The sequence below is a fragment of the Malaclemys terrapin genome, chromosome 9 (genome assembly GCF_027887155.1).
Source record: "Malaclemys terrapin pileata isolate rMalTer1 chromosome 9, rMalTer1.hap1, whole genome shotgun sequence".
Taxonomy (NCBI): domain Eukaryota; kingdom Metazoa; phylum Chordata; order Testudines; family Emydidae; genus Malaclemys; species Malaclemys terrapin.
In genome coordinates this window covers 47,219,663-47,246,037 of record NC_071513.1, presented here as the reverse complement: position 1 = coordinate 47,246,037, position 26,375 = coordinate 47,219,663, and the positions used below count along the sequence as shown (strand labels likewise).

The window sequence follows — 26,375 nt, the reverse complement described above, 5'->3', positions numbered from 1 at the left end:
AGAGCTAGTCCAAAACCTAAACGCAAGTCACTGAGAGCAGGGCCTAGACAGGGTTACTTGACCTGGAGCCAGCCAGATAAAGTGCAGTAACCCAACAGCAGGCAGGACCAGGGGAATTCCTCTATATACCAAACATACACAGCTCTCTAGCAGGCATGGACTCAGGTATCTGAACCGAGGGGGCAGGAGAGCTAGCAGCCATGATACCATCACTTAGGAGTCAAGTGCCAGAAGCCACAGAACAGACTGGTAATGTCTTCAAGCACAAAGGTCTCAGCATGAGCATCGATTTGGGGAGTGGGGGCTGGAGTGGTGAAGTTTCCAGGGAAGGGAATGACCTGATCCCTCATAACCAGACATCTTCTCCAGTCCAGCCCTGAGGCAGCAGAGACTCTGCCCAAGGCAGCAGGTCTCAGAGGCTGGGTTTTTGTGTCCACACCTCCCCAGGAGCAGCAGTTTTCCTGGGATTCTACCTTTGCTGAGTAAACTTCTCCAGCTGCTCCCTGGCCACCTCTAGGAAACTCACACCTAAGTTTCACAAACATGTCCATCACACTGGCTTTAGCAGGCAGGGCAACCCAGAGGGCTAACACTGGGGACCTTTACAGATAGAAAGGGCTCAATGTGTGAGTACGGTCCTGTACCGCTGCCCATACCAGCTCCCTGCATCTCTCCTGTGGCATGTCTGTTCTGTGAACATTGCAGAGCCCAGAGCAACTGCAGAAGAGGAAGTTCAAGTACCATTGGTAAGCTCAACCCACAGGAGCTTTCTGGCTGTGAGAAGAAGCTGAGCATAGCTGGGATTTTGCCATTGAGGGGCAGATTTGCAGGCACCAGACATTTGGTCACCGTGCTGAAAGGTGGTGGTAGCTAAATCCACGACCCATGGAAGACCTGAAGTGTGTGATCAGCATACCCCATGATCACAGCTTGCATGTGGAGATGCTCATCACTGAGTGGCAAAGCCGTGAGCAGGAGATCTCTACTGACCAAGGGAGGCCCCTTATTTGAGATCAAATTTACCTTCATTCCACACAAATGTGGAGTTCACTCAACTGTTATTGCTGCAAGTTATTTGCCCTGGGAATGCAAAGCCATGACACTTAGAAAGTTTGCGTACGATACCAAGCTGGAAGGGGTTGCAAGTACTTTGCAGGATAGGATTAAAATTCAAAATGATTTGGACAAATTGGAGAAATGTTTTGAAGGAAACAGAATGAAATTCAATAAGGACAAATGCAAAGTACTCCATTTAGGAAGGCACAATCAGCTGCACACATACAAAATGGGAAATGACTGCCTACAAAGAAGTACTATGGAAAGGGATCTAGACCTCATAGTGGATTACAAGCTAAATATGAGTCAACAGTGTTACACTGTTGCAAAAAATATGAACATCATTCTAGGATGTATCAGCAGGAGTATTGTAAGCAAGACTCGAGAAGTAATTCTTCAGCTCTACTCCGTGCTGATTAGGCCTCAGCTGGAGTATTGTGTCCATCTCTCGGCATCACATTTCAGGAAAGATGTGGACAAATTGGAGAAAGTCCAGAGAAGAGCAACAAAAATGATTAAAGGTCTAGAAAACATGACCTCTGAGGGAAGACTGGAAAAAAAAAATGGATTTGTTTATTCTGGAGAGGAGACGACTCGGGGTGGGGGAGGGACATTATAACAGTTTTCAAGTACATAAAAGGTTGTTATAAGGAGGAGGGTGATAAATTGTTCTTATCCAGTGTGGACAGGAGAAGTAGTAATGGGCTTAAATTGCAGCAAGGAAGGTTCAGGTTGGACATTAGGAAAACTTCCTGTCAGGATAGTTAAGCACTGGAACAAATTGCCTAGGGAGATTGTGGAATCTCCATCACTGGAGCTTTTTAAGAACAGGTTAGACAAACACCTGTCAGGGATGATCTAGTTATTATGAAGTCCTGCCTTGAGTGCAGGGGACTGGACTAGACCTATGAGGTACTTTGCAGTCCTACACTTCTACGATTCTATGATGTGGAAGCAGAGAACAGTGCAATTCATGCTTGGAAAAGAAGCTACTCCCACATGCTGTCTGGAGTAAAATATTCTTTTTTGTCCCATCTTTACACCATGCCAGATCAGAGCTCTAACAATCAGGGCCTTGGAGATCTTCCTTCCTGAGCAGGATAAACCAGACTTTCTTTGCAACATATTAAAATAGGGGTTGGCAAAGTACTGTCCACGACTGTCCTCACTTTTCCTATGGAGCTGTGGCCTGTGAGATAACAGGTCCCAGCATGTAGTAAACACAGTATCCCTTTGTTGCCAGAAGGCCAGAGTTCTGGGGATCAAGATGGAGTATTGCATGCTGGGACTTGAAGACTCTGTGAGCCACATCTTGCATTAAAGACCATAAAGGGTCCAACTGTCCCTGCAAGTGAGGCTCTCAGACCCCAGATTTGCTAGTGCAGCTCCCTCCATTGGTCAAAATTTGGATGGACCAACCTGAGGAGAGACTGTAAAATACCAGTGACATTGGCCAATCTCTTGTTAACATAAGAACTCGGCAGGTTGTGACACCCTGTACCTCATGTTCACTACTTTTATATGGCTATAATATATTTTGTACAAAGTATGCCTTGTGAGGTATCATTTGAAAACTCAATCTGCTGAATATTATTATCCTGTTGAAATATGTGTAAAATCACTGCATGTCAAATTATGAGATTTTGCTCTATGATTGTTACTGAAATATGTTGTAGTTCTGGGTAATGCCTACAAACTAGTTTCTGAGAGACAAAGACACACCGAAGTATCATCATAATCAAATGACTCCTCAGGGACTATCACCTAGATAAGCAGCCATCCTCTGGTAGGAAGGAAGGTGTAAGCGAGAACTTTACATATTAGCACTGGAAAACAATTGGCGGTCCCATGTAAACAGACTGTCGCCTGACTCCCAAAGAAGGGGAAAAAAGGTGTAAGAATGGAGACCAAACAACACACAAATTACCTCCCCTTGCCACCTTACATCTCTCTGCTCATAACATCAATGAATACCTGAAGAACACTGAATTAAGGGGAGTGGTCCCAGGCTGAAAGGAAATCAAGTCTGTGAACTGAGAATTACTTGCAGCATCTGGCGGGATGAGAATGATATTTGCTTCTAATCTTAATGACCTTGGTAAAGATTAGGAATTAGCTTAGTTTTAACTTTTTATTTCTTTTGTAACCAATTCTAACTTTTATCCTTTATCACATATAATCACTTAAAATTTTTCTCTAGTTAATAAACTTATTTTATTGTTTTATCTAAGCCAGTGAGTTTGTTTGAAGTGTTTGGGAAACCTCTACTTGGAATAAAAAGCTGGTGCATAAATATTACCCTTTGTTAGAATGTCAGACTATGAATGAGCTTATACTGTCCAGGGGTCTACCGAGCAGTATAAAATGCACATTTCTGGGGAGATATGCAGTATCACCCTGTATTTATTCATGGATGGTGGGAGAGCATTCACATATACATCTGGGGATGATTTTATATGCCAGTGGCTGTGCGTGAGAAGGCCAGGAGTGGCTGTTCTGACAGCAAAGCAGTGTAAAAGGCACCCCAGGTAGAGAGTTAAGGGGACACAGCATTTCAGCAGTCCAGATTGTACCCTGGGGAATGTCACATGGGGCTGAAGCTCCCAGCTCTCTTAACCCTCAGTTGTCCAAAGATGGGGGCGGGGTGTGTGTGTATTCTGCTTTTGAAATAACCTAACTGCAAAGTGGGCTCAAATCAGAGCACTGGATCTAAACACCTCAAACATTATCTGAGGCCTTGTTCAAACAGGAATTGTTTTGGGGCAGTTCTCTGGCCTGCATTATGCAGGAGGTCAGAGTAGACAGTCACATTCAATTCTTCTGCCCTTGGAATCTAGGAAGTGAAATCCAGATTTCAACTGCATGTTGGACCCGTCTCCCCCAGAGGTGTAACCCAAATCCCAGTGGTGGAGTCTGAAATCTAGGCCAAGTCTGAATTTCAGAGCTTGCCTCTAGCTCTGGTTATGAGGTTACAACAGGTGGGACCTGTTTGCTCTTATCCTCCCATTCAGATCATTCATGGTGGTTTAGTTCACCCTTGCAATCTCTGAACAGCAATCTGATTGGTGCAAACTAATTGCTCTGCTTGAGGTTGGCTGCTTACAAGATGTGGGGGAGGAGCTTGGGCAGGGGCTGGGAAGGAATGGTTTAGCTCCGCCTCCAGACAATGCAATGGGATTTGCTTCACACTGTGTAACCCTATCAGTCATACAGTGAAGTGACAGCAACCATGAAGGACAGAGAGACTGATCACAATGGGCAGGCAAAATTGAAGTCATTAGGCTTCCTAGCATTGAAATGTCACAAGGAAAGGCAGCAAGAGTGTCTGTGCATGGCCGTTTATAGGCATAGACTGCTCCAGAACCCCAGCCAAAATGATATAAGGGAGAAACGAGAGAGATAAGGTGGGGAAGGAAAGGAATATCTTTTATTTGAGCCACTTGCTGGTGAAAGAGACAAGCTTTCAACCTCACACAGAGGGAAGAAAATTTCAGTCTTCTGGGGAACAATGTCTCAGTGAGGCGGGTTTGTTTGTGCAAGATACTGCCCTGGTGTCCCCTCTTAGCAGAGGTGCCTGCACATATCTGTTATTAAGTCAGTGGCACTGCAGCTGGTTTTGACAGCATCAACTAGGATAAGTCTCTAGCTAGAGAAGGGAAAAGAGGACAGAGCTTAATAAATAAGCAGAGATCAGAGCTCATCCTGGCAGGAACAGAGAGGAAGGGGGGAGATGGGGAGGAGGAGATATTCACCTTTCACCTCATTGCTTAGAGAAACAGACACCAATGGGAGATATGTGACAAAGGAAGAATAAAGATGAAATACAGGAAAGGGGGGCAGAATGGCTCCAAGGCCACGTATGTTAATTAAAAAAAATAACCTCACCCAATCATCCTTTTTAAGAAGAATCTGCCTGAGCAGAATATTTGGCTCTGAGCAAATGGTGGCATAGAGTCAGATCAGGGTGTTTCATCTTGCTAGTTTTACTGAACTAGCGTGACCAGATGTCCCGATTTTATAGGGACAGTCCTGATATTCAGAGCTTTTTCTTATATAGGCGCCTCTTACCCCCATCCCGATTTTTCACATATGCTATCTGGTAACCCTATACTGAACTAACTGGAGGTCAAAGAGAGAGAAAATGTTACGTTAACTCCTGCAATTTAAACGTATGGGATGTGAAAGAGGTCAAACCACTGGACACACATAGTCGCCACCTCGAAAAGCAGTTTTCATGTGATGAATTTAGTTTAGACTCATTGCATGGAAGAGATACACTTTTGCCATCTGTAAATAGATAGATTCTGTTAGCCTGTATAGCTGGTATCACACCTGTATGATTGGTGCCATCTATGACAGGTGTCATGCCCTAGAGATATTGGGAGGCAATGGGGAAATAAACTAGCTGCTCCTAGATTAAGCCACAAGAAAAGCTCAAGTAGCTATAAGCAGGGAGGAAACTATATCCTCTTGGAATCAGTTGGGACCCATCAGTCCTTGCCAGCCCCCTCTCCCTTCATTCATCTCCAGAAGCCAAATGAGCGAGATGAATGCAGAGATGAATGGGCCAGCCCTGGCTGCTGAATCCCTGTGCTGAGAGCAGGAGCCTCGTAACAACATGCACTTCTGTTGCTATGGTAATGGCAGTGTGGTCACATAGCCAAGAGCTGGGGTGTTTTGCTCTGCTTTCCCGCCACCCCCGTTTGCTTCCGACTATCGCATCAGCAACCCTGCGGCAACAGAAATGCCTGACTGCAGAGTGACAGCATTTCACCAAGGAGGCTGGAGCAGTACAACACAGGGCAGAGTTTGTCACTCTCTCCTCCAGCCAAGGAATCAGAGTGCAATCCTAGGAGTAGACAGGATGCCCCAGGCTCAGGAGCACATGTCTGTAAAGGGTCTTTGCAGTCTAACCCCACCACCATTGAGGCCAATGGGAATCACTCCCATGGAACTGAGAATGGAGTCCAGCCCTTGGTACCTACCGAGCCCCCTTTCAAACCACTTAACACAGGAAGTAAATATTGCTGTCCCATTTTTAGAGATGGGGAAACTGAGGCAAAGAGAGGTGCCATGCTGAGCAGTGTTATACAGAGTCTGTCTACACTGCAAGCAAAGGTGTAATTGTAGCACGGGTTGGCTTTAATCTAGCTGCCATGGGTAACAATGATAGTGTAGCCACGCTGGCACAGGCTTCAGCATGGGCTAGCAGCCCGAGTATGAACCAGGCTCCCTGACCATCTTGTCTTCAGGGTGCGGAGCTGCAGCCTGCATCGCCACGTCTACACTGCTATTGTTACCTGTGCTAGCTAGATTCAAGCTGGCACAGGTTTGCCCACCTGTGCTACCATCACATCTTCACTTTGCAGGGCAGACAGACCCGCCGACTGGGTAAATCCTGCTCTCCTTTCCCCCATGTAAATGCAGAACAGCTCTTACCCTGTCCGCGGTTTATCTCAGTGTAGCAGAGCAGTTCAGCCCAACCCCGTGACACCCCTGTGACTTCTCACCAGCTCAAAGACATCTGGTCCACAGGGCCACTGAGAGGACACAGCTGCACCTACCTGTAGTGCAGGGAGGCGGCTTTGCTGATTGGGGATGACTTTTATTGAGACCGTCCCCTTGGCTTCTCTCTAGTGGATAGAAGGAAGGGGAAGAGAGAAGAGTTGGAGAATGTAGCTTCTAGATCAATCCAGAAACCAGCTCAAGGCCCCCAGTGTGTCGTTAACCTCAGGGTGCATAGGCACTCCCCACTGACTCCAGGAAGCCTACAGAGGGCTGGGAACCTGGAGCCATGGTGGCAATAAGCAATAGGGGAGCTGCCTTGTTTACTGAGTGAAGAGCTGATGGGAGCTCAGCAGAGCCACAATCACTGTGGCTAAATGCTTTTGCGCTGTTGAAGCCACAGTGGCTAACTTAACTAACTCAGGCCTAGAGCTGCATCCAGGTAGCCACACAGAGCAGAGTTTTGATCCTCTTGTAGCTTTAAAGGGGTCACCAGAATGAACTAGGAGAGAGAATTAAATTCACCCCATCTCTCCACCACAGAGAGGCTTCGGGGCTATGGGGCACTGACAGACCAGCCTGGGGAGAGGAGGGCAATTTGAACTAATTATTCTTCCAGCCCTTGAGACCTGCCCACCCTCCATATTGCCATTGCCTTATGAACCAGTTCAGGAGAGCCGGGAGAGGGATGGGAACTCAGGGAGATCAGAGGCTGAGACCAGGGAAGTTAGAATAATCCACAAACTCCAGACAGCCCTTCCCTGCTCCTTCCAGAAAGGGGATGAGCGACTCCTTGGCACCTCTAACAGGTCTGACAGGCTAGAGTTTTAACCATGGACAAGGTGAGTGTTCAGGGTGCCCTGAGAAAAGCCCTTCTCTGAAGCTGGGCAGCCATCTACTGAATGGTGCAAGAGGATCATTGTGGCCCTAGCAGCTGGAAATCAGAGCTTGACTAAGCACCATCCCCCTAGCTCCCATGGCAGAGGGAGGTTCTGGTTTGACTGCATGGGGGCAATTTTAAATTAAAAAGACAACCGAGCAACCCAAGCTGCATCACGGGTGCTGTCTGCACAGCCCCGTCCAGTGCTCTGAGCGGAGATGGCCTGCACTTGAGAAGTGGCCCGGCCTTTGAAGAGGCTCCAGTAGAAAGGGGAACAACAATAGTTCCTCCTAGTGCAGGAGGTGTTGCAACCTCTGCCGTGATTTGCATATTAAGAATGAATACAATCAAATCAGGCAACATGTGTGTTATGTGGCCAAATGGGTCATTCCTCAGGAGCAGCCTCCCAAAATACCTACCAGCATCTTCTGCAGCTGGTCGACTGAGTGGTTGCTCACACTTTGCCCATTGATTTCTATGATCTCATCACCCACATGAAGGGAGCCTGCCAGTGACGGGAGAAATTAATCCATGAAATGCACAAGCAAGCAAAATACAACCCCCCAAAATTCTGGATCGCAACCCCCCAGCCTAAGAGACCTCAGACCAAATGGCTTTTGCATTCACAATGCATAGGCATAGTTGCTTTGCAGCATGCAACCGTCTCTTGCACTTTTACATCCAGATTGGCTCATTTAGCATGGTTCTACCAAGGAGTCATGGTGTGTGTCAGAGCACAAGCATGCATATAAGCATGTGAAATACACACATGAGGGGAACACAGCTTCGCTCCCTCCATACACACTCCTTTTATTATATTTTTAAAAAATTGATCAAAAACTAAAGCCATTCATACCAGCCTTTGATCTTGCATCATTCTGTAGTTTAGCTTGCAGTAAAAGCATTCTATTTTAGTGGTATCCACAATGTTAACCAATATGTAATGTAAAGCTGAATGGTAACCTCATTGCAGAGCCAAGTGTATATAAACATTCTCTACCTTAAGTACTCTCGTTTTAGATATCCGTACAGATATCGAAGGCTGGATTCTGATCTCAGATACACAGGGATAAGCCAGCACTCCAGTGACGTAACTGGAGTTGGCCTTGACTTATTCTGGTGTGAGATCAGGATCAGGCTGTTTTCTACATGGACCTATAAAGGCCTCTAAATGGACCCAAAGCCGACAAAGGGCACTCCTTTAGTATGTACAGTACATCTGTTTTGCATGTGCCATCTGCAGGTGCCAGAATAAAAAAAGGAAATGGTGCAAGTTCATTTACTTTGGCAACTTCTTTTTGTTTGCAGGACATTGGCACAGAAATTTTGCCTTGTTTGTGCATTTTAGCAACGGAAAAAAACATCCTTCAAAATCAGTGGGATCTGATCCACACAGAGTGACAAAGAATCCATCAGTGAGATGAACAGAAATGGTTTCTGGTTCTGTTTGTAGGCATGAGCTTAATGACTGCTCCTGCCCCATCTCCCCTCCCCCTTTTCCGAGCAGAGAATGTCCTGAAACTTCCAGGACAGTGGTTCTTAAACTTTTGTACTGGTGACCCCTTTCACGTAACAAGCCTCTGAGTGTGACCCCCCCCTATAAATTAAAAACATTTTTTTATATATTTAACACCATTATAAATGCTGGAGGCAAAGCAGGGTTTTGGGTGAAGGCTGACAGCTCACGACCCCCCACGTAATAACCTCACAACCCCGAGGGGTCCCTACCCCCAGTTTGAGAACCCCTGCTCCAGGGCATTAATGCAGCAGCCACATATAAAGAGCAGAGGGAGGGGATACAAGAGATGGAGGAATCAAATGGAAAATTCACCAGCACCATGGAACTGTTTAATCCCTTTGCACTGAAACTACCCAGCTCCAAAGATGAAACTGACAGGCTCTACCCAGCACCAGGGTGGAAGGAAAGGGCTAAAGTCTCTGACTAAACAGAAGCCTTGTGTGTCTAGGTCTCAGTCAATGATGACTTCAGATTCTTGCCATTTGCTGTTACCTTGTCTATGTATCATGCCTCCATGGAGAATCCTGGCCACCATGCAGCTCTGCTTTTCATTCAACTTCAGCGTTATTCCCTGGAAAACAGGAAAATCTGTGACGGTCTTACATATCTAAGGTGAGACACTCACTTCTCAAGGTAAAGTCCACGCCTGGCCGGTATCCAAGACAGTCTGTCTCACTTCTCAGAGTCCTCTCCTGGCACAATTCCAGCCGGGTTAATTTCCTCTTGGCAGAATAAATCAACAGCTGATGCAGCTTCCTCCCGGTCCCACTACACCCTGTGCAGCTCTCCTCAGGCTCCAAGTGGGGTAGGCAGTGGCCAAAGCAGCACCCTTGTCCCAGTGGAACAGACAACGGTCTGGCTGAAGTCTGCAAAATTCAAGATCATCCCTACCCCACCCACAGACCTGGGAGCTGGACTGGATTGTCACTCCCACTGTGCATGCCAATGTACCAGTGGGTCTCACTCTGACCCCTGAGGCCTTAAGGATTACCAAACTCTTGCCAGCTCACCATGGGTTCCTCGGTGACCTTCTCGAACTGGACCAGCCGGATCTTGCGCACCTCCCGGCTGTCCATGTGAGCTGGGCTGCCCAGCATGGCTGAGCCGTTGGTGTAGATGTCCTCAGTCACAGCGGTTGATTGATACACGACAGCCTATCAGGGCAAAGCACAGATCAGGGTTAGGGACAGCACTGGAGGTTCTGCAACACACCCTTCTGTGGGAGATGAGCCCGTCTGGAACTCCCTAGTGTATCCATGACGATCCCCTACGTGCCATGGGGCTGTTGGTGGCTCTTCCTGTGTTCTGCGGAACCCATCAGCCTCAAGATGCACTTTCTGGCCACACTATTGATGCCTCTCTTGTGAACAGAGCTGGTCAGGGAGCCGCCACCAAGCTGAAGAGCTGGGATTGCTGACCATCATGGCCCTTGGGAAGGCGAGGTCTAGGAGTGCTGGGAAAGCGGCACTCCCAGCTCTCAGGAGGAAGCTGAGCCTTGTGTCGCTCCACAGTGATCCCTGCTGGCCAGCTCAGGAGTAACATTCATTAGTGGAGCTCATTCTAGCCCAGACAGCAGGTGGGGCCTGTGTCCAAGAGAGATGGGAGAGTAAAAAGAAAGGAAAAGAAACATAAAGGACTTCAGCCAGAGAGAAACGAGCTTGATCCAAATGTCCAGCGTGTAAATAGAACTGGAGGCTTGGCAACACTTGAGAAAGGTAACCAAAGGGGTCCCAGGAGTCTTCTGCAAGGTGTTCCAAAGCTTAATAAGACGGTGTGGCAGAACATTACAAACCTAGAGTTAAATGTTACTTTTTCTCACATGAGAATCACTCCAGAGTAACTTCACTAAAATAAATGGAGTTACTCTGGATCCACACAAATGTAACTAGGAGCAGAACTCGGACTCTGGTTTCCATTAGTTTGAACCAACTCTCACCTCCGGTCCAAGCAACACAGCTGTCTGCAGGCTAAGCTCCTCACAGTACCCATTCTCCCCAGCACCCCACAGGGTTTTAAGCACTAAACTTTGCTGGATAAAACTGATGGATCACTGGCACAAATCATAGATGCAGCAACTCCATCTAGGAATCACCATGCCAAGAGCAGGCCTCCCAAAACTCACTCCACCAAGGATTTCCAAGGAAGCATGAACCCGTGTACCCAGAGTTGTTCACACACATCGCAAGTCCTAGAGCTCACCCGTAACTCCTGCTGTCCCACCCCTGACAGCATACCCAGCCAGGACGGCTGTACAATCCTCTCAATATCACAAATTAACAGGACTAGATGGAGGATATTTCTTGAGCAGCACACAGCAGCACATAAATGGTTAAAGAACTGATACCTGGGTCAGTAGGAACCATTGGAACTGCCTGAACTAGCTCCCACAAGGCCAGCTTTTGCAAACGTACCCCCCAGAGCAATCTAACATCTCCCCTGCCTGCCGGCTGGGTCCTGCTTCATGGAAGGATCAGACTTGCCTAACCTTGGGCTTTTGGGGTTGCTTGTCAGGCTCCCCGATGGCCTCTCGCAGCTCCAGGACTCTTGGTACCATTCTGGCCATGATCCACAGATGTCACAACTGCAGGTGCTGAAAGCTGTTAACAGCACATTGGATAGAGCAGAGGCGGAACAGAGATGGTCCTGTCCAGGCAGCGCAGGAGAGAGGGTTTAAGCCCCACCGCCAGCCAGAAATACTTGATTTTCCCAATTTAACAACAGTTACAAATGAGCTGGCTGTCGGATGGCAGTGAGAACATGTGTGTGTGTGTGTGGAGGGGGCGGGTGTTATTCGCAGCAAGAAATTGGAAAGGTGGAGAGATTCTCAACAGCATTCTCACTTCCCATGGCCGACCTGGTCCCAATACAATGATGCTTTCCACTGGCCAATAAGCAGATGGGAAGAGGAACCATCCCAAAGCTAGGTTGCAGACCATGTGTGTGAAGCTCTGGAGACTTAATCATCCCTTGGCCGGAGGATCTTACACAAAGTATCAGTAGAAATCTATAAACAGCATACAGATGGCCAGATTCCTCCTGGGACAAAGTGGGTCCAACTCCACCAAAGTTGATGCAATGACACCACTTAGGCCCTTGGCCAGCATGGCGAGGGATGCTGGGAAATAAGCTAGGCACACAGGATTTCACCCAGAGTGCATTTTGCAAGTGCTAGGGGCCAGTGGCACCTCATTTCAGCCCTGCAGCCTCTTCTCAGTTCCAGTCTTGGGCCCCACTCAGCCCCGTCAATGCTCCTCAGTCCTGACCTGCAGTTCCCCCTGCTACTCCAGTCCATATCCCTGCAATGAGCCCTGCTTGGGCAGCTCACTGCTGACCTGCAGCCCCTGCTATCCCATGCTGGGTCCCAATGACACATCCATTGGCTGTGAGCTTGTCAGACATCTCTCCCCCGCAGCTGGCACTATACAACCATCCTCTTTAGCCAGCTCCCAGCACTTGCTAGGGTAAAGCAAACACCCCCAGCTGTTCCAGATTAGATATTAGTCCACTGATTTTACTGCTTCAGGAACAATTAATGAGCTGCAGAGAGCAGCCCTGGCCAGGACCAAGCCCATTAACCTCTTCTGGTGCTGAGGTGGCAACATGCATTCGTGGTTAATACGTAGGCAACCCTGGCTCCTTGCAGCAGGGGCTACAGGACGGGCATGTGTGTGAGGCCTCCCATGTCAGGATATGTCAGAAGACTGATGATCATGTTCCCCATCCTACAGGAGCTCAGATCAGGAGTCCTGGCCTGCTCACACCAGGAAATGATCGTGGCTCTTGTCAGTTTTACTCCTGTACTCGTGACTTTGCATGTTGTATCACGTCACATGGAATTAATGAAGCCTGCCCCTGTTGCATGCAGTCTCTAGCATCCTCCGAGGTCCTGCTCTCCCACCGGACCCTGGGAGGAGTCCAAGATGGTGGCCAGTTGCTCAGACCATGTGAAGCACTTTGCTTGTGCCCCAGGATCTCACAGAATCCCAACAAATTACACAGGAGTTTTAAAAGAGATGGCACAGTATAATCTTTTCAAGAAACCAGCAGGCTGCCGACTAACCACTCTGCATTCCAGGAGGAGCAAGTATAACTGACCCTGCTTGGGCTATGATCAGGATTTGAACTTGAGACCTTCAGTGCTAAAAGCATGAGTCTCTGCCACTTGAATTACAGGAATAACTCCCCTAGATTATAGCAGTAGTATACTCTCATCTTCTTAAGTGGGCCAGCCACTAGGGGGAACAAAGACACACACTGTGTTAGTGTGCGATACAGAATCTCTCTACCTCCCAACACATGATCTGGGACAAATCTGAGACAGAGATCACCATGTGCCTTACTCTTATATCAATTTGTCTTAGGACATTTCTGCTCTGAACTCAAAACGTCTCTTTGACCAGCTGATTCAGCCACCACCACTGCTCTGCTCCCCTCCACCCACCCTCAGTCCCAGCTGCAAAGCACATTCAGAAAGACTCTGGTGGGAAATTGTTTTTCTCTCGTTTCCTTGATTTTTGGTTATTTTGTTCTTTGTTTTTAAACTGACCTTGGATTCCTCTGCAACTTATCTGACACCTTGCCTTCACCCTCCCTTCCTTTCACCTTAGGGGTAAACACTACGGACATGTCTACATGGGAAAAGGTTTGCAGGTTATACCAGCATCAAAGTGCCATTGCTGATATCACTTATGGTTAAGGGTATGATTTAGTCACGGGTATTTTTAATAAAAGTCATGGACAGGTCACGGGCAAGAAACAAAAAAAATCACAGGCCGTGACCTATCCATGACTGATACCATAAATACCCCTGATTGAATCGTAGGGGGCGAGGGACGCTATGAGGGGGGAGTACTGTGGGAGGGGAAGCCCATGCACTAGCTGTGGGGGACCTGCTGCTGCTCCCACCACCACCTAGGTGGGAGCCCCAGGGGGCCCGCTGCCGATCTGGGGTGGTGGGGAAAGACCCGGGGCCAGCCACTGCTCTGGCCGCCCCAAGATTGCTGCTGGAAGACGCTGAGCTGTGGCTGCTCCCGCCACCTCCGGGACTGCTGCTCAGGCAGTCCCTGGGGCCAGTCACATCAGCTGCTGCTCGGGCGGTTCCAGGGGCCAGCTGCCCAGGGCTGACAGAGCAGTGGTTGGCTGCAGAGCCATTCCAGCAGCAGCCAGTGTGGTTGTCCCCAGGGCTGCCCAAGGAGCTGTCCCCAGCCGGTTAGCCACACGGGCCGCTGCAGAAGTCACGGAGGTCGCAGGAAGTCATGGATTCGTGACTTCTGCGACCTCCATGACAAACAAGGAGCCTTACTTATGGTTGGTGAATGAAATAAGCAATACCAGCAGAAGCATTTTTTTAACCTATCTACACATTAGGGCTTCTGCCAGTTAGAATCATAAATCACACTTGAACTGGCATTGCTATACCAGCAACAGCGTCTAGTGTAGACTGGGCCTGTTTTGGAACCAGCCTTATACACAGAGACTGCAGAGTCAGTTGGGTGCAGCTTCCTGTCTTCAAGAGCATGTGTGTGGGGATGTAGCAACTTCTCTTCCCACACCACACACACACTTCACATTCATCTCCACTACAAAACCACAATGCAATTCAGCATGGGCTGGCAGATGATGCTGGACAAAAGGGACTGGGGCTACAATAGCAAGGGGGAGGGGACAAACTGCAGGCCTAAGCTGTGTGGGGAGTCCAGAGCTCTAGTGGGAGATGGGGGCTGCAGGTCAGGTTTGAGGGGCATTGGTGGAGCTGTTTGGGGTGCTAGGACTGGAATGGTTGAGGGTCATGATTTTACCACGAGCCTGGCGATACTGGGTGCCTTATTCAAAGTCCCAGCTCCTGGAGTCCTGTGCTTAGGTGAGAATCTGAGGTTTCATTTAAAAAAGAATGAACGTTTCTAATCCCCACAGTCAAAGAGAAGAGCTTGAAAATCGAATCTGAATGCATCCTAAAGGCTCAGAAACTAAATGCAAGAAAATGAACCCAAACAGCATTGTTTTTAAAAACAAATCTCATGAATTTTACACCAATCCTGTGACTCAGAGAAGGAGCCTGACTTACGATTTCTGAACATTTGGAGTTGGCCATGCTGCATTGGAAGAGCTGGGTAAGGTGTCTAGGCATGGCGGTGTGGGGTGGGACACGCTTCAGGACTGAGGTGCACTAGGGGACATACTGAGGGGTGATGCTGCAGATCAGGTCTAGGGTGCATCAGCAGAGCCATGCAGGGACCCCCAGACTGGAACCGAGGGGGATACAAAGCTGCCCTCACAGAACTGGGGGCAGAATCCATCACTGGAATAGCAGGCAGTGCTGCAAATCAGGACTATGGTGCATTGGCAGAGCTGTGCAGATACCAGGCCTGGACTCCCAGAGAGAGCAGCGGTCAGGATTGCAGGGTATCGACAGAGCCGGGGAAGACACCAGATTTATTGAAAGAAGCTATCTTTGAAAGCCCCAAAAAATCTTCTCCTAAAAATTAAAAAGAGCCAAACAGGTTGCTCCTGCCAAATTTGTTAAATACATTCAGACTACAGATCCTGCAGCCAAGCCTCAGCCTCAGGTTGTGCATGTGGCTGTTACAAGCCCCAGGAAAGCCTGGCTTTTGGTGGAAGGGAGAATAGCTAGAATATCAGGAGGGGGCCGGGTCTGCACTCCAGGCTGGGGAGACAGAGGGACAACCAGATGCTCATGGGCGGCAGGTGAACCTCCCCTTCGGGGAGACTAGCCCCCGCCTTGCCCCTTCTGCCTGAGGCACTGCCCGCTGGAGCCCTGAGGGCCCCCCCATAGCCGGAGGAGCCCCCACCAGCCTCAGGGGAGAGGGTGAGGGGCCTCAGGGTACAGCATGGATGAGGCCACGGCCTGGGATAGGGGAGACTTAGCCTCCCCTGGCCTATGATACCCGTTGCCCATGCAGATGCTTCTGGATTCAGCGAGCAAACAGACAGCGGGAGATGAGGAAAGACACATGGTGAAATTGCCCTGGGCCACTGGAGAGAGGAGGGGGAACAGAACCGTTCTGAGTCAAACAGCAGACATGCTGCTCCCTATTTGCCTTCTCCAGCAGATCTGGCAGGGACCTTTGGGAAGCTGGAGAAAGTCTCACTGTGGCCCCGGCCAGAGTTCAAAGTGCCTCCAGGGGAGCAGAGTCAGCATGGCTTCCCCTCTTATCTCTCCTTGACTTCCTCAGCATATATGACACAGCACGATTCCAGTACATCAGCAGCCCTCAAACGCCAGGCTCAGCAAAGCAGCACATTCCAGTCAGCTGAGCTCAGGCATTGTCACAAAGGTTGGGGCAGCCTAGGAACCTCCGCCCCTCCCCAGCCCTAACCTTTACTTTCAGCTGAGGAATGGACAAAACACCCTGTCCAGGAGGGGACTGATAGCAGTGAACCAGCCACCCTGGCAGCATACTCAATATGGTCACTGGCTGGAAATGACTGACTGTCATTTATACAGGGCCTTTTACCCGGACAGTCCATCAGACTGCATGGGGCAAAAGAAAACAATATGCATTTGAATACAGCTCAATGAAAATGTCTATGCCTAGGAACAAAGCATGCAGGCCACACAGGGTAGATTGGCAGAGGCCCTGGAGGTTTTTCACCTTCCTCCGCAGCATGGGGCGGGGGTCGCTAGCCGGAGGATTCTCTGTGACTTGAAGTCTTTAAATCACAGGATTTGGGGACTTCAACAGCTGAGTCAAGGGAAAGGGGGTGGGTCAGCTTTTGTGGCCTGCATCATGCGGGAGGTCAGACTAGATGATCATGGTCCCTTCTGACCTTAAAGTCTATGAGTCTACTTACAGGCTGAGGGATTCTATCCTGGGAAGCAGTAACTGTAAAAAAGATTTGGGGGTTGTGGTGGATAATCAGCTGAACAGGAGCTCCCAATGTGACGCGGTGGCCAAAAGAGCTAAAGCCAGCCTGGGATGCATCAACAGGGGAATCTCAAGTAGGAGCAGGGAGGTTATTTTACCTCTGTATCTGGCCCGGGTGCGACCATTGCTGGAATCCTGTGTCCAGTTCTGGTGCCCGCAATTCAAGAAGGATGTTGATCAATTGGAGAGGGGTCAGAGAAGAGCTACGAGAACGATTAAAGGATGAGAAATCAAGCTGTACAGTGACTGATGGAGCTCAATCTATTTAGCTTAAAGAGAAGGTGAAGGGGTGACTCGATCACAGTCTATGAGTAAGGCTGCGAATCTTTCACAGAGGTCACGGAAGTCACAGATCCCAGAACTTTCCCTGACCTCCGTGACTTCCAGTGGCTGACCCCAGGGCCGCCCCAGCAGCTGGGGGGGCCCTAGTGCCAGCCGCACTGGCCGCTGCTCCAGCGGCCCCAGGCAACTGGGCCCAGGCACTGCCCTGGAGCAGTAGTCCGGGAGCAGCAGCAGCACCCCAGGCTGCCCCTGCCCAGAGGAGCAGCAGCGGTGGTGGAGCCCTGGGCCACCCCCTAGAAGCAGCAGCGGCAGCAGGGCTCCGGGCTGTCCCCCACACCCAGGAGCAGCAGCATCCGCTGGAGCACTGCCGCCACCCCCCCCCGCCACCCTCCACACACATCCCAAGCAGGTAAGATTTAGTTATGGGCATTTTTAGTAAAAGTCACAGAAAGGTCACAGGCTGTGACTTTTTGGTTATTGCCCATGACCTGTGCATGACTTTTACTAAAAATACCCATGACTAAATCGTAACCTTATCTATAGGTACCTATATAGGGGACAAATATTTAATCATGGGCTCTTCAGTCTAGCAGAGGAAGGTCTAACCCAATCGAATGGCTGGAAGCTGAAGCTAGACAAATTCAGGCTGGAAATAAGGGGTACATTTTTAACAATGAGGGTAATTAAACATGGGAACAATTTACCGAGGGTTGTGGTGGATTCTCCAGCACTGTCAATTGTTCAATCAAGACTGGATCTTCTTCCAAAAGATCTGCACTAGAAATTATTTTGAGGACATTCTCTAGCCCATACTATACAGAAGGTCAGACTAGGTGATCATAATGGTCCCTTCTCACCTTGGAATCTATGAAACTATGAACACTCTAATACAGTGGATCACTTCACCTCCCACTGAAATGCAGCCACCTCTGGGGTGGAGCTCAGCAGCTGTTTCACAGAGCACTGCAACACAGCACAACAGTTTAGGTCGGGAAGTGAACAGTAACATCAGTGGACTCTACAGAGGGAGCATTAGGACAGAAGAAAGTGCATAGCTGGTATTATGGCCAGGACAAGGGAGCACTCCACTCTGATTACAGCTCCCACCTGGCCCACTAGTGACAATAGAGACTGAGACCAGGGAGGCAGGAGTGACCACAGGTCTTGTACAGCTGGTGCACAGATGCATTGTGGGAGAGTTGGGTCCTGTCTCAGAAGAACTAAGCTGCTGCCGCTTGAACATTCCCCTCTGTTCCTGCTCCATTGACGGCACTAGCATATAGGGTTGAAAAAGAGGATTTCAGCTGAAATCTAAAATGAGACAGAGAGGTGATGAGGCAGAGACACACAGGGAGGCTCTGCTTGACAAAGGGCTGCAAAGGAGAAGGCACAGTGGGAATGTGCAAGAGATCCCTGGGGAAGTTAGTGCTAGATGAACAGAGGGAGCAGAGACAGGAGTGGGCAACGAGGGGCAGAGGCAGCTGATGATGGGCCGGCTGCAGGAGCTCAGGAGATTGGTACACCTGCTCCAAACCTCTCATCCTCTTCCTAGACCTTAACCGCCGCCTGTTGAAACCATAGTCAATCAAGAAAAAGTTACAAGAGAGGCCAAGACACCGGGGTAGAGAGGGAAGAGGAAACAGGTATGCTAACTGCTCTACTGCTGGCACATGGGGCTAATACAACCCCAGATACATCCTCTTTGCCAACATCAGCCCCTTTGAGTGTTGCCTCAGCCAGGACCACCATGTTGGGGTTAAACAGGAGCACTAACCTTTCTAAACTACTAGGCCAGCTTGTTTCTACTTTAAGCATTGGCATTAAATAAGCTGATGCCCAAGCATCAGCAGAGGAAAAAGCAATAATAAAGAGACCTGTAATGCAAAGCAGTCACTGTTTTGCCAACTCTCACAAAGCTTTCATGAGTCTTGCAATATTTGGTGTGTTTCTTAAAGCCCCAGCTCCTGGAGTCCTGTGATAATGTGAGAATGTCAGCTAAGTACATTTCTAGCCCTGGTGGTCCCTGAGAAGGGTTTGGAAAAGTGACTTCATAAAGGCTTAAAAACCAGAAGCAAATGCAAAGACCCCAAAGGTGTTATTTTTATAAAATCTCATCATTTTGAAGCCAATCTCCTGATTTTTCAAGGCCTGACTCCTTGGAGTCAGGAGTATTTTGGGGGTTAACAATACAGTAACCTCAGAGTTAGGAACACCAGAGTTACGAACTGACCGGTCAACCACACACCTCATTTGGAACTGGGAATATGCAATCAGGCAGCAGCAGAGACAAAACAAAACAAAAGCAAATATAGTACAGTGCTGTGTTAAACGTACACTACTAAATAAATAAAGAGAAAGTTTTAAAAAAGATTGACAAGGTAAGGAAACTTTTTCTGTGCTTATTTCATTTAAATTAAGATGGTTAAGAGGAGCATTTTTCTCTTGCTGAGTAAAGTTTCAAAGCTGTGTTAAGTCACTGTTCAGTTGTAAACTTTGGAAAGAACCAGAATATTTAGTTCAGAGTTACGAACAGCCTCCATTCCGAGTTGGTGCTGCCAATGAAACAGAAGCACTAAGGGATTGTGTGTAGTGGCCTTACCAGGCCTGACTGGGTTAGGGGAATGTGACTATAGGGACAGTGCCATGGCCTGCTCAGTGTAAACCTCCTGCCTAGCACACACATGCAGCATTGTATTGTTGTTCTGAAGCTTTGGCCTTGTGTAGTCTGTGACCTCTCGACGCTTCGAGAGTCAGGGCGATGAGGGTCTGGCAGAGCCCGCTGCTTCGCAGGGCTCTCAAATCCCTCTGAGGGAGAGGAAACATCTGCAGGAGGACTCAGAGTTCAGGAGCACTGCGAGGAGCCAACTGAAGTTAAAATACAGACTGAATGCCAGCTCAGCAGAATCCAGGCAGAGAGAACATGGGTTACTGCTGTACCTCACTGGAAATGGGATCCAGGTCAGATCAGAGCCCAGCATCTGGGACAATGCAGCTCCTGAGGTCAATGGAATAGCTGTGTAATGGGTGGCAAAGGCGGAGGCACCGGGAGCTGCTACTCCGTACAAAGTGGCCTTGATGGTGCTTTGCAGATGGGCCACGCTGCATTGGGCACGCTGGTGGAAAAGTGCCCTGCTAGGACCACATGTTCCAAGGAATATGGGGGGAGCAGTGCATCCACTCAACCACCAAATGTACCAACGCCACCCCCAGCACCCCATTGAGAGCAACACAGAGCAACCAGATCACCGCTGGGATCTGGACCCAAGCTCTGGAGTGTCTGAAATCCAGACCTGAATTTTGCAGTGGGCCCCCATTTCTAAAATGGGCTGAACCCAGATCCCAGGCTGGAGAGGGGAGACTCCTTGGAAAGGCCAAAGAACTCTCATCCCTCCAGGTCACACGGGTCCTGGGGGAGGGGAGGTGCAAGCAGCTCCAGCTTAGCAAAGGAGGCCAAGCTTCTCCAGCCAAATGCTGCTACCCTTGCTGCAGCAGGCAGGGAACACAGTCGCAGGTGATCAAACATTAACTTCACAGCAATTAGATCATTTGAACAGCCATCATCTTTGTCCAAAGATCAACCGGAGCATGGTACGCTTTGCTAATGCCTGACCCCCTGAAAGGGGATAAGGGCCATCTACCTCCACTACCTGCTTCATTCTTGGTTACTTCTTCAGGTCAACTTTGAAATACCAGGTCTCCCAAGGGAAGCCCTGACTAACAAGAGCAGATATAAAGTCACCCAGGAGAAACCCAAGGGTGATGCTGGCTCTCTGCCCACTCCAGGCTGGCACAGGGACCCAAGGAAACAGCTATGCAGTGACAAATGAGCTCAAAGACACACAGAGGCCTAGGTCTCTCTCTAGGATTCCCCTCCAGGCAGGGATCACTGCACAGCCAGCTGCGGACAGGAGACAGGCTCCACTGCACAAGTCTACTCCCTTCACAGCACCCTCACCGCTGCCTCATTGCACAGGCCATGGCCACACAGACACCGTAGCTGTCAGCCAGCAGCCCTATCAGGCACTGGGAATTAAACTGCCATGCGGGGGATGGGTGGTGGTGGGACTTAGGGAAACGTACACGTGTGTGATAGGGCTGGAGTGAGGAGGGAATGCAGAATAGGATTTTGCATTAATTTGTATCATCCCCTGTTCCCAGAGAGCAATCTTGACTCCAGGTGGTCAGGCTTTGCTATACAGAAGATTTCATAAACACTGTCAAAACAAAGGGAGAGAGGAACAATCCATTCACTCCATTTGACCAGAGTTTAGAGCAGTGGTCCCCAACCTTTTTTGTCTGGCGAGCCACAGAGGACCGTGGCGGTGGACAAGCATCCACTGAAATGCCGCCAACAAGTGGCAACGTCAATAGGCGCATTTTCGGCGGCATTTCAGCAGCGACGCCCCTGGATGACGCTGCTTGTCAGCGGCATTTCGGCAGATGCTCGTCTGCCGGCCAGTACCCCTGGTTTAGAGTGTAGGGCAGTTACAGAGGTCCAGACTCTCAGGTGCCTAAATACCTTTGAAGATCTGGGCTAGACAGCTTCATAAATGTGGGGAGGACTGCAGCTTTGCACTGTCAGAGATGGCTCCAAGACTGTACGGCCGGAGACTTTTCCATCGCCTGAAGTCCCTAAGGGTCTGTCTACACTTGGAGCTGGAGGTGCAATTCCCAGTTTGGGGTGACATACCTGAGGCTACCCTCGATTTTCAGCACACTGACTCCATCACAGCTTGTGTGAGTATCTCTCCACAAACTGGGAGTTACAGCCCCAGCTCGAAGTGTAGATGCACCTTCAGATTCTAAATGAGAGCCTGTAACTAGCCACACACTCAGAATTTTCTCCATTTCTTTGAAGTGCTAGGTCTTGGTGACAAGACAATCTGATTCGTGGGCTCAGAAATACATAGCCCCCTCCAGGCACTGTTACGAAGGCCTGTCCCAAATGTCCTGATACACATCAGGAGACCATTAAGAAAAAACAGAAGAGCCCTGTGCCATCCCAGCTCACCATCAGCCCTGCTGTTTATGACTTTCACCCTCCAGCCCCATACAGCTTCTTCGAATTTCACAAGACCAATTGCATGTCCCTTGTGACACTCTCTAGCTGTGGCTCCTAAAGGGTTAAAGACACTCTGATGCAGAACAAGGCATAAAAAGGAAAGACTGGGGAGCAGATTCATAGTGGGTATAAACTGTGACAGCTCCACTGAAGTCTCTGAGGCCACAACAATTTACACCTGCTGTGGAGCCGTCTGTGGGATTCCAGGCTGGTGAGATGGGGGGCAGGAAATGTGAAAAGTTTCTTTGGTTTGACTGAAGTTCCAAATCCCATCTTACATACAAGATTACTCAGTTTTCCTCACGGTGCCAGATTTCAGTCACCAAAAAGAGAGGGAATCCAGAGTTCTGGATGAAAGCATCCGAAGAAGTGGGCTGTAGTCCACGAAAGCTTATGCTCTAATAAATTTGTTAGTCTCTAAGGTGCCACAAGTACTCCTGTTCTTTTTGCTGATACAGACTAACACGGCTGCTACTCTGAAGCTCACATTTAACTCACTCATGATGGGTGGTTGTGTTTCTTTCTATTGCTTTATTGCACAACAGGGTGGGTTAAGGACAAAGTTTCAGTCTGGTCTCCAATTTCCTCCCTGCTTCTGTGGGTTTAAAAAGAGAAGCAGTCATTGCTCAACTGTGCAGCTTTGCAGCCTGAAAGCTACACACCCTAACAGTGCTGAGATTCTTGAGCACTTCTGAGGATAATGGGCCAGATCCTCAGGCAATGTAAATTATCATACCTCCATTGACTGCACTGGAGATACCCCAATTTACACCAGCTGATAATGTAGCCCTGAAGCAGAGGGGCACACTGCAGCTGTTTTCTTAACCAATGCCACTGCCATTCAGCCAGTGCTGTTGTGTATGAAGCCTGCCACACAATGATCATTGTCTCAGGAGCAGGAATTAGGAGGCATGTGCAAGATTGGCCTGCCCCAGTTTCCCAGGGCTAAAATCCATTGCCATATCTCCTCCAGCCAGATATGTGGACCTGCTTGCTGGAGGTTGCTCAGTAGCTAAACCAGCTCACGTGACAGGCAGTTCCAGTTCAGACCAGCTACAACTTTGCAGCAAATACAATAAAGAGTCTCATTTTAGCTTGGAGCTGCAGCTTTCCTCATCCCATTCAGCTACCCGTTCCCTACCCAGGAGCAAAATGGCAAATCCTCTTCCAAACTAGCTTCACATGCCTGCCCCTTCTCCCCCCCATTACTATCCACCCAGAGAGGAGAACCACGCATGAAATGCTGCAGCATGATGGAAACAGAGCAGGACAGTTCATTACAGATTTAAGTACAGCTGTCAGCCCCTCAGCTGTCCCCCAGCCCCACTCAGAGATCTAAGGACAGTGAATACCACCTCCTTGCCTCACACCTTGCTTTTGCATCTGCAGCTCTCCCTACCCTCAGATTAGGGCTTCCTCACTGTACCCTGGACAGGGGGCTCCAAAACCAATCAATGCTGCCCCCACATCAGCCAGGGAGGTAGTGTCGGAGTAACACAGAGCGAGCACTCCCTCCCTGCTCCCGGCTCTTCAGCCACAGCACCCCCCGCTCTAACCCTGATCCCACTCATACCAGTTTTACACTGCTCTAATGCTGCTGTCTTCAAGGGAGTCACTTCGGATTCAAACCAGAGCAAGCAAGAGCAGGATGAGGGCCACAATCTCTGCCAGCGCCGTGGACAGAGTAGGAGTGGGGAGGCAAGTGAACTGGATTCCCTAACACTGATATCCTCAGTGTTGTGAAGAGCAGCTTCACTGACACCAGCCTCAACCCTTCAGTAACCTCACAGAAAAGGCCACACACGCCCAAGGGCCAGAGACTGGAGTGAATAAGAACCGAGAGACTTTGCAGTGAGCACCTTCCATCTGTGGATCTCACACCAGGAGAGGGATCATTAACCCCATTTTGCAGATGTAGAAACTGAGAAATGGAGTGGTGCAGAGACTTGCCAAAATTCACACTGGGAGACCCAGACCTCTTAGCTCTCAGTGCCCCTGCTTTGCCAGCTGTAGAGAGGGAAGTGAAATGTGATTGGCGCTGTACCACAAATGTACATCAAACTGCTTGGTCACTCAATTCTACCCCAGGGAAGTTAGTAGCTAATAGTGTGTTCCGGGTGAGAGGAGGCCCCAAACATAAAGTGTCGTAGGGCTATCACCCCGCACTGTATGAGACCTGGCTGCTAGAGGCCCTGGGCACTCTGCCCGGCTGCTGGCTCCCACATCACACTGTGCCCGGCTTCTGGCTCCCCGGCTGCCACAGCCCCCTATTGCGGCTGCCTGCCGCTGTCCCTGCCCCCCCGGGAAGCGCCCTTACCTCGGGCTTGGGCCGGCTCTGCAGCAGGTGCTCCAGGTACAGGTCAGAGAGCGCCGTCCGCATGCTGCTCACGCTGTCGCCCCGGTTCGACTTGAGAGTCATGCCGAGCTCTCTGTTGTCACCCGAGCCGGCTCCTTTGCGCAGCGGCCGCTCCCACGCCGACTCCAGCCACCTGATCCGGTTCCCCTGGCTCCAACAGAGCGGGCCGGCTCCCCACTGCAGCAGCGGCGGCTCCCGGGCCGGCTCCAGTCCCTGCGCAGGCTCCCGGGTGCAGCCGCTGCGCTCCCCAGCCGCCTAGTGCCGGGACATTAATTCAACCGAGCCGACCGGTGCCTGTAAAGCTGCTACTAGGGGCAGGAGCAGGGGCTGGACGGGTGGCTGAGCTTCCTGCCAGCGGGCTTGGGATGTTGCAGCCTGCCGGGCAGCGTGCGGAGCCGGCGGGGAAAGGAAGCGCCGGGCTGCCGGGAGGGGGCGGGAGTCGGGGGACTGGCACCGTCACTCCCCCTCGCTGCCCTACAGGAGGAGTGTCCAGGCGGGGGAGGCCGCGGCCCCTGCTCCCGCTGCGGGCGGAGAGACCAACCCCAGGAACTCGGAGAGAAGCGGCTGGCAGGGGGCGCCCGCGCAATGGCTGCCACCCCACCGCCCAGCTGCGCTCCCCCTCCCCGCGATAGAGGAGAAGGGAAACAAACGGGCAAGAAGAGGCTAATGGGGATGCACAGCTTTCCCCCACTCCTAAACAGCCATGCACCTCTCCAGCCCCACCCCCCTCACCCCCCCAAAAGCCATGCACCTCCTCCAATCCCCACCCTTCCAGCCCCGTCCCCCTCACCCCCAAACCGCCATGCACCTCATCCAATCCCCACCTCTCCAGCCCCATACCCCTCACCCCCAAACTGCCCCCATCCTTCCAGCCCTGTCTCCCTCACTCCCAAACAGCCATGCACCCCCTCCAATCCCCATCCTTCCAGCCCTGTCTCCTTCACCCCCAAACCACCATGCACCCCCTCCAATCCCTCCAGCCCTGTCCCCTCTTGCCCCCAAACAGCTATGCACCCCCTCCAATCCCCATTCTTCCAGCCCTGTCTCCCTCACCCCCAAACTGCCCCCAATCCCCATCCTTCCAGCCCTGTCTTCCTCACCCCCAAACAGCCATGCACCCCCTCCAATCCCCATCCTTCCAGCCCCATCTCCCTCACCCCCAAACTGCCCCCTATCCCCATCCTTCCAGCCCTGTCTTCCTCACCCCCAAACAGCCAGGCACCCCCTCCAATCCCCATCCTTCCAGACCCAGACCGCCACGCACTCCCTTCCAATCCCCTTCCCTCCAGCCCTGTCTCCCTCACCCACAAACAGCCATGCACCCCCTCCAATCCCCACCCTTCCAGCCCCATCTTCACCCCCAAACTGCCATGTACCCCCGCCAATCCCCATCCTTCCAGCCTCATCTCCCTCACCCCCTAAACAGCCATGCAGTCCCTCCATTCCCCATCCCTCCAGCCCTGTCCCCTCCCACTCCCAAACAGCCAGGCACCCCCTCCAATTCCCATCCTTCCAGCCCCATTTCCCTCACCCCCAAACTGCCATGCACCCCCTCCAATCCCCATCCCTCCAGCCCTGTCTCCCTATTCCACTAAACAGCCATGCACCCCCCAGGTCCCATCCACAAACCCACTGCTACTACCCTCCTACTCCCAGACATCCTGCCCCTCTCCCATCCACATCCCCCCTCTCTTCTCACAAAATGCACCCCAAAATCCTTCAACCTGCATACATTCATTCCTATTCCCAATTCCTTTGCCACTGCACCCATAAATTCAACTACTGCCACCTGAATATTGCTCCTCCAAAACCCATGTACCCCCAAGTCA

The 26,375-nt window shown here is 50.3% G+C and overlaps 1 protein-coding gene across 2 annotated transcripts in view; it reads right to left on the bottom strand.

Moving 5' to 3' along the window:
- The window catches only part of MPP1 (MAGUK p55 scaffold protein 1), a 40,640-nt gene extending 15,639 nt beyond the window's left edge, over nt 1–25,001 (bottom strand). The window contains exons 1-5 of one of the 2 annotated variants that reach the window (XM_054038832.1): nt 24,508–25,000; nt 9,971–10,114; nt 9,453–9,531; nt 7,861–7,946; nt 6,621–6,689 (exon numbers count right to left, since the gene is read on the bottom strand). In XM_054038832.1, the coding sequence (XP_053894807.1) occupies nt 6,621–6,689; nt 7,861–7,946; nt 9,453–9,531; nt 9,971–10,114; nt 24,508–24,609 (480 nt within the window). In that variant the 5' untranslated portion in view covers nt 24,610–25,000. Of the gene's footprint in view, nt 1–6,620; nt 6,690–7,860; nt 7,947–9,452; nt 9,532–9,970; nt 10,115–24,507 lie in introns of both variants that reach the window. The other variant, XM_054038833.1, reaches the window with a different exon arrangement.
- Between the last annotated feature and the right edge of the window lie 1,374 nt (nt 25,002–26,375).